Here is an 8,292-nt window from a genome sequence, read left to right on the forward strand (position 1 = left end):
AAGAGTATTTGATCAACTACATATTTTTAAAGCCCAAAATAATTTTTGCTTTTATTCACACCAGTCTTCTGCATAATTCCAGGCACCCATATTTAATAGAAATTGCAAAAAGATTTTTTAAAAACTGTCGTGTTATCTTAGAGCAATCTGGGTTAGTACCTTTGCAAGCATTGGCACTTGTGGCAAAATTTAACAGTCGATTTTGTTTTCTGTCCAAGTTTTTTGAGGAGTGATTATATTCACTCCTCAGTAAAAGTTCATAAAAGTATGAACGACTACAGTAGCTCACACACTCTTGCTGGTCTCCTCGCTGTGCTTGTGCTGAGCTGCACAAGGGGACTAGCACGTTTCCAGATGGAACCTAGAAACTTTGTTCCCTTTGAATCCTGGTATTGCATTTTGTTGTTGTTATCTTTGGACAATCATTTTACTCAGAAGGAAGATGCTCGTTTTCTTCTATCCTCTGGAATTATTGTGACATAAACATTTTGATTTTCTGGAGGTATTCATTGAAAACTGCTTGGCAGAGGAGAGAAAAAAAAAAAGGCATTCCAAAAAGTCTGTGTAAAAAGAAGAGCTCCAGGAGTCTGTTCAGAATGATTACTGCTTATGGAAGGCCTTCAGGAACAAAGAAAAGCCTAATTTTACCCCAGCCAGCTTACTGCTCGTTGATTTCCATCAGGCTGTTGAGGAGATCCAGTCTCTGGCAGTAGAAGAGGGCCCTGGCGAGCGTCCCCACCGTGGCGCCCTTGGAGCCCTTGCGCATCTCCCACTTGAGCAGCATCTGGTACACCTTCTCCTTCAGCCCGTCCCGCTCGTAGTCGTGGTCGATCTCGTCGATCTCGGGGTTGCTGAAGCCCAGTTTACGAGCACAGTGCTTCCACTGCTTGCCCAGCTTCTCTCTCACCAGGTTCAGATGCTTCTCGGTCAGGACAGTGGTATCGTCTGAGAAAAGACACAAAGGCAAAGAGGATGAACAAACGGCATCCTTCTGAGGTTCCTGCTGCTCCTCTGCAGCTCGTCTGCCCTGCCCCAGCTGGGGGCAGTGTCTGGAGCAGCCCTTCAGTGGCAGGCTCAGGAGTGGGTTTCACAGGGGGAGTTTCACCCAGTGCTGCCAGGGAAGAGCCCCCCAGCCAGAACACGTGCATTCACAGGTCAGCTGCTGGACCTGCTTCTTCAGCTGTGGCTGTCGTGGGCTGTCACTTCAGCATCTGCAAAATTTAAAAGCTCCTTCCTGGAGTTCCTAGACTGATGTATGTGTTTTCATATTCTAAGACAGCATTGTTTACTTAGGAACACACAGGGGTAGTTTAATCCAGTACTGAGTGACAAAAATGAAACTTAAAAATCCTCTGACTTCTACCTGAACAAAGGGGTTGTGGCCCCAGGCTGTCAGTGCCCAAGAAACATTTGGACAATGCTCTGAGACAGGTAGCTGAACTTTTAGGCCTCCTTGTGTAGTGTCAGGTGCTGGACTTGGTGATCCTCATGGGTCCCTTCCAGCTCTGGATACTCAGTGATTTAAATTGTCAGGTGAGCACCACCAATCCTAACCTTGTTTTTGCCAACCTGAGTGGTGTTATTCCTCCTCTCCTTGATGCCTGTACTCCTGTTCTTGTACCTGGTGTTTCCCAAGACACTACAGGAGATGTGGGGCATGTGGTATTACAGAAGAGCATCGGCACAAACCCTTCCTAGTTTTAGGCACTCTGAAGCAGGCCACAGAAAAGGCCCCAAACAGCATCGTGTCAGGTTTCAGAGAAAGCTGTGCTGCTTCCATACACTCCAAACCAAACACTTCTCAGATACATGGGGAGAATACAACCAAACCAGGGAGAAATTTCTCTTACCAAATATACCCTTTGCTTTGTAATCCATGTAAACTGCTTCTGTAGCAGCAGCAGAAGTGCCAACGTGCTGATTCTGCTCTTCAATCTTCATGTGGTTGTTGGATCCAATCTGAATTCCAGAACTGTTACTTATGTTGTACTTGATCGTATCTACTGTGCAAGGGAATGTCATACAATTGTATAAACAACCACATAGGATTCAAACTGTCAAGAAGCAACATAAAGAGGAGGGAGATTCTGCTAATAAAGGGAGTGATTAAATGGCTTTGTTGCATTTAATGTAGAAATGGCCATTTATGGCAACTGTGAGTGTATTTTCGTTACGCAGCGTGACACACACCTACTTCAGGAGCAGCCCACCCTTTCCTGTGCTAGGACAAAGCACCAGGCCCGACAGGCTGGGGTCTACTAGACTGTGAATAATGTTCCCTGTGCTCTAGGAATGTGCAGTAGCAGCTCCACTTGCTGTTGGCTAACAGCTTCAGGAGGTTAGTGTTCACTCAGCCGTGCTTTCTTTTCAATCTTAAGGCCTTCCTTCTGCCCCTCAGCCTCACTTCCCACAGCTCTGATTTCAAACTTCTGGGAGACTACAAAAAATAACTTCTAATTGCTCAGAAGGTTTCTGTACTGCACGTTCCACTACGCTGTCTGGGTGGCAGCTCTCTGCTTCATGATGTATTTCACCCTTGCTATCCAGGAGTACATCCTTCCATCCTATCTATTTTCACAATCAATCGTAGTGTGATAATAACTCAGTGTTTGTCCCAACAACTTTCTCTCTTTTTATTTTTTCTCCCCTGTTCTGTACTTCTGGTTCTAAGGCAAGATTAGAATGGTTTCTGAGATAACTTAAAAAACCCTACTACTTTATTTTAAGGTCTGAATCTTCAGCAACAAAAGTCATGCACCAATTCACAGCTAAACTGTGTGCACCTCTGAGACCTTGGATCTGTGGTTTACCTGTATGTCATTAAACACCTCATTTGGTGTCTTTTGCTTACAGTTGTCTGATTTCTGCACATAACATGAAAATAAAGTGACTTCTAGTCATGTCAGGTGACCTCAATTTGTAGTCTCTTGACAATGTTTTCTGGATGCTGTTTGGATAATTGTCCATTAGGTGTTCTAACTCCTAGTTTAAATGGCAAATAGCACGACCTGGGTCTAAAACTGAAGTACTGATTCTTAAGGTGCTACATGAAGCTCTGTATTGCATCACCTAAAACGATGGTTAGCTCACAGACATCCTTGTTACATGCAACTGCAACGTGGAGTGTGGCAATCTACAGTCACATATGGGAATCTGACTAAAGGCATTTAACATTTGTTAACCTGAAACTGCTAGTCAGAAGTATTTGTGTAGGTGTGATTAGTTTCTAGAAGTTACACGAAAGGAAAACATTTTATCATGTGGCAAAACATTATGATTCGTTTTTCCTTTCCTTTTTTTTTTTTTTTTTTTGAGGTGAGGGACCCAGGAAATAAGTTCATTTTTAGCTAAAAGATGAAGAAATGTCAGCTAGAGGTTTCTATTGAAAACCCAGAGCAGGAAAGGACAGGAGTCCTAAATGCACGTGTGGTTCAGGAGCTGGGCAGAGTCACAGCAACTTGACATGTCATCTAACAAAGGGATTGGCTTAAGTGTACAGGAGTTCTTACAATGCCTTCTGGTTTTTTTTTTTTTTTCTTTTTAACACAAAATATGTTGTCCTTGATCCATCAAATACACATTTAATGGCACGTACAGGTCCTGCTAGAGAAAGGAAGTAGTTGTACATGCTGGTAACTTCAGCTATGGTTAGAGGTATTAAGCAATAACACAAATGTGAAGAGTTTTTTGCTTTCCTGATCAGGACACAGCACACAGCCTGGCTAGCAGGGCAGGTGAAGGCTACAGCAGCTACAGTACTTACCACTGCTTGTTCTGGGGCCAGTACCAAAATATGTAAAAGTTCCACTACTGAAAGAAACAGAATCCTTCTGACCTAAAAGACAGGGGGGGAAAAAATGCCAGACACATTACATAAATGAAAAAGCAAACGTACAGCTGGGGCACGGGGCAGCACTGTGTCTCTGCTGGCAGAGCTGGGCCTCCCAGGCCAGGGCAGTACCCACGGGATGCCCGTGGGTGAGCTCCCCAGGTCGTGGTGGGGTGGTGAGAGTGACTGGGTTGGCCACCCAGCAGGTCAAGGGAAGCTCTGCAATGCAGCCATCTGCTCCTCAGGCCACACCACTGTGTGCAGTCACCCTACAAGAACTGCTCTCTTCTTTCAAACAGAAGATTTCACTTTATTGGTGATGTTGACAGGTCTAATCCCTGCCTACTGATCTGCCAGCTCTCAAGATTCATTTCAGTAAATCAGCTCCCATGAACAACTGATCACAGCCGCCTCTACATAAATTTAACAGAGTAGCACCTCTGTGGCATTCCGCCTGCAAAGAGTGAGGGATCCTTGATCTTCTTGGGAGATAGTCTGAAAAACAATGCTGTGCTAAAAATACCCAGTATTTAGTAGGAGCAGGCTGATCTATCTCATGCTACCTCTAGTTCCTAAAAGTTACGTCTTACAGACCTCTAGTGACCATTGATTTTTGCCAGTACTTGCTGTTCTCTTCCTTCCTTGTCTCCACCCCTTTCCACTCCACAGCTCTCTAGCAAACACTGACAGAAACTCCCCATCAGCACCAGGCAGTCTCAGGAGAAACCAGTTACGAGCCTCAGCTCCTTGTTGGCTCCACAAGCTCAGGACCCTCCTACTTTGCTGCCAATCAAGCTAAAAATTCCCATCTATGTCCTGAAATGCTACAAAGGTTGTTTCTGCAGGAGCAGAACCTGTGGTGTGAATGCTGCATTTCTGAGAGTCCAAAGTTCTCTGCTTTCCCCAGAAGAGCTGGTAGCAGCTCTCAGTTCTGGCAGCTGCTGCAGCAGTATCTGCTGCCTGCTCTGACTTGGTGGGCAGCTGAAGGATTGGGGTCTGGTGCTCCTCATTGGCACTGAAGCTTCAGAAATGGCTCACTTGAAGTTAACTGCCTGAAATCAGTGAGATCAGGCCTCAGGAAGTCCAAGCTAGAGCGTTTCAGTGACCTGAGTTAACTTCAGGTAAACACAGAGGACTTCACAAGACAGCTGCTCTGCTACAGCAGAGGCCAATCTGCTGGCAACAAGCAGGCTGCTGTTAGGTAAACTACAAAGCACTCCTGGCTGCTCCATTTCTAGGGCCCAGGTGTGCCCTGAGAAGCACAGGGGCAGGGGAGGAGCAGTCTCACCTGTGTCTGCGTCGGTGGTCTTGGGATACCAGTTTGTGCTGGCCTGTGACTGGCCCGGGCCGGATTCCGGCACAGGAGGTTTACTGAGGCTGAAGGTACCGGCTGCACTCAATCCATAGAGACCCTCTGTGCTCCCCATGAGGAGACTGTTAGGGTTTGGCTTGTAAAAAGCATCTCCATTTCCTAGATTAGGTGCTGTTGGAACCAGCGGGGGCCAAAAACAGGGGGTAGTGTTTGGTCCTGTTGTGTCGGCTCTGGGGTACAGCTCGCTCCACTGGGGAGCAGGAGTTGACTTTGCAAAGGGGTCGTAGGAAACCCTTCGTCTCCTCTCCTCCTCTCTCATTTCGTGTGTGTAGGCTACAGAGGGAACTGCTTTATCCTCCCAGCTCCCCGCCACGTGGTAGTTCAGTTCACGCTGAAGTTTTCTTTCCAGATCATCAGCAGACACAAAAGAGGTCTCACAGCTCTCCACGGGCTGGTTCTCGGGGGAGGCAGCAGCCAGAGCTTCGTTAACCTGACTGCTCGCAGGGCCCTGAGAGCTGCCTACAGAACTGGGCACATCTGAAAGAGGAAAATGAAATATTTTCAGTACTTCCAAACGCAAGTGTGTGTAACTTGTTGTGAAGAGGGTAGAATCTGTTAATCTACCTGTAATATTATGGTAATATATAAAAAGGTGTGAGCACAACATTCCTTCCAGCACAATCTGTGTTTTAATTTACAGAAGGCCCCTATTGAGCAGCAGTACAGTTTTTTTATCTAGGAAGTGCAGACTTAACCCATCAGTGTCAAAATCTCACTTAGTCAAGTGGTGTCAGAATTCACTGCATGCTCTGCTGATATTAACATCGAGTTCTCAGCCCCTGGAATGGTTCCTGGACGTGTTTGTAGGGTCTGATTCAATAGTGTGCCTTCACTGGCCTTAAGTGGAGTTTAATTAGTGCAAAATTGGAGTATTGCAGGGTGGAAAAGAACGCCAGTGGAATAGCTGTTACTTCATACAACACAAATAATTTGTCATTAAAGTTGTGTTTGGAAATGATTATGTAAAATATCCCATCTGGGTATTCTGTGATGAAACCTTTTTGTCTGGTTTATTCTTTCATAGTCCCAAAGAATACATCTTTACAAGTGACACCCACTAGCTAAGGCAGTTGTTGTCATCTACATCTTTCACACTAATCCTCACTCTCAAAGGACACACTACTTCAGTCACGAGCTAGGCTGAGTTGTGGCATTCCAAGGCTAAACCAGAATGTCAAAATCTGCTCGTTACTCCTTGTTCCTGTGTTCTAAGGGTAGGGCTACAGGTGCTTTCTTTAGAGTTCTGAAAGCTTCACAGCTGTCTAGACAAGCTTGTACATTGGCTAAAGCCAAGGGCTCTCCCAGAGCACTGTAGCCTGGAATAAAGTGTATGTACATCCTTCTGTTTAGCTCAGACAACGCCAGTGAACTGGTTTTGGGTGGCTTTGCTTTTTTGCCAAACTACACGAGTTCTGTCATTAAAAGCAGTTCCTTTTGGTGGCTGTATAACAGTACAGCTTCACTCTGACTTGCTCTGCTGCTTTTGTCACTGCTGCTGGAGAGGGAGTGGCAGGAATAAGCGAATACAGACATAACCCATCACAAGTGACAGCTATTAGCAGTTAACATAAATTACATGGCATCCGTTCTCCAGGGCAAGCCCGAGAGGTACCAACAGACCCTGTGGGGCTCCTCCCCTGCTGCTGCCTGAGGAACACCCTCTGGCTGGAGGAAACAGCCTGACTTTGGCAGGCTGTCCAGCCAGTACCTGTCTGCAGCCTAGGTGCCCACTACAGCTTCTGTACCTGAACCCCAGGGTGCCTGCTCTCTGCTCCCCCACAAACACAGCCCTGGGGCTGCTCTGCCAAGTCCAGCACTTCTACTCTTGGGGCAAGTGCAGCTTTGGGGAAGATTTATCACTTGCATATTATACTTTAACGTTATCCCTTTAATAATGTCTTTCAAATGGTGTAAGCAAACTTAGCAGGATTTTATTTCTACTGAATTTGATATTGCTTGTAAGTCAGCATTGCAAATACGACCCTATACCATTGGCCACTTCAGTAAAGGAATTTCAGATACATGACTATAAAACTGTGACTATGCCATCATGTATTATTGAGACAGCTCTGTAAAACCATGACACAGGCAACTCATCCAAGATTTGATAGTAACATGAGAAAAAGGAGAAAAAAAAAATCTCAGATTCCATAGAGAATGAGGTCATAAACCAAGGAATATGTTCTAATTATGCATGCTGGTTGTATTTGGAGCATTCATAAGGAAGGCTGGAGTGGGAAAAAGGAAATCTGTCATGAAATTAAAGCCTGTAGACCAGGCAGTTGGCATGACTAATGGGATGGGAAGAAAGATCCAGTATGAGAAGTAGTTATCAAAGTGATCACTGAAAAAAAAAATCAGCACTATACAATTTCTGGCATGGGAGAGGAAAGCAGAAGAGTGTAAAACGGGTTTGAAGTGTAGATTGTGGAAAACTGGAAGCAGTTAGTGTGACTTTTGGGAGCAAATTTCACCTTTTCAGTGGTTACAGTTCTCTGTGAAGTGCAGACTCCTGGAGTCTCCTGGTGACTCCTGGCAGGCTGGCTTACTGGGCACGTGTACACGGCTCTGCTTCGGCAGAGCCACGCGCTAGTGAGCGACTCACCTGCTCTGAAGCACAGACTCATGGAGTCTCCTGGTAACCCCGCCTGGCAGGCTTGCTTACTGGGCATGTGTACACGGCTCTGCTTCGGCAGAACCACGCGCTAGTGAGCGACTCACCTGCTTGGCCATTGCTGGCATCTTCTGCTACAGCATCTATCTGAAGGGACTCCATCCTAGTCAGCACCTCCCTGGGCTCGGGCCACGTACTCTGCAGGAAGCAAGAGCAAAGGATGAAGTCAGAGGGAAGAGCTCCACCAAAGGGAGTACCTGCTGCTACAGACGGGCGACCCCTCCCCTCGGCGCAGGGCCCGGGTGCCGCTGCAGGACGCGATGCTCCCAGCCAGCCAAAGCCCCCCCTGCTCTCCAGGGGTACTGGGGTGGCCTTGGCTTGTCCCACAGCGACCCGCTGGAGCCAGCAGAGGAGCCAGCAGAGGAGCCAGCAGAGGAGCCAGCCTTGCCCAGGGCTGCTGGAGGGGACAGGCAGGGG

The 8,292-nt window shown here is 46.6% G+C and overlaps 1 protein-coding gene across 1 annotated transcript in view; it reads right to left on the reverse strand.

Annotated features, from left to right (window-relative positions):
* Window positions 1–658: 658 nt before the first annotated feature.
* RIPK1 (receptor (TNFRSF)-interacting serine-threonine kinase 1) overlaps window positions 659–8,292 on the reverse strand; it is a 16,335-nt gene continuing 8,701 nt past the window's right edge. Inside the window, exons 7-11 of the mRNA XM_008937737.1 lie at window positions 7,923–8,013; window positions 5,118–5,678; window positions 3,764–3,835; window positions 1,851–2,003; window positions 659–945 (exon numbers count right to left, since the gene is read on the reverse strand). Of these exons, the coding sequence (XP_008935985.1) occupies window positions 659–945; window positions 1,851–2,003; window positions 3,764–3,835; window positions 5,118–5,678; window positions 7,923–8,013 (1,164 nt within the window). The remainder of the gene's footprint in view (window positions 946–1,850; window positions 2,004–3,763; window positions 3,836–5,117; window positions 5,679–7,922; window positions 8,014–8,292) is intronic.

Source organism: Merops nubicus, unplaced genomic scaffold, assembly GCF_000691845.1.
Source record: "Merops nubicus isolate BGI_N331 unplaced genomic scaffold, ASM69184v1 scaffold21250, whole genome shotgun sequence".
In the NCBI taxonomy this organism is placed as follows: domain Eukaryota; kingdom Metazoa; phylum Chordata; class Aves; order Coraciiformes; family Meropidae; genus Merops; species Merops nubicus.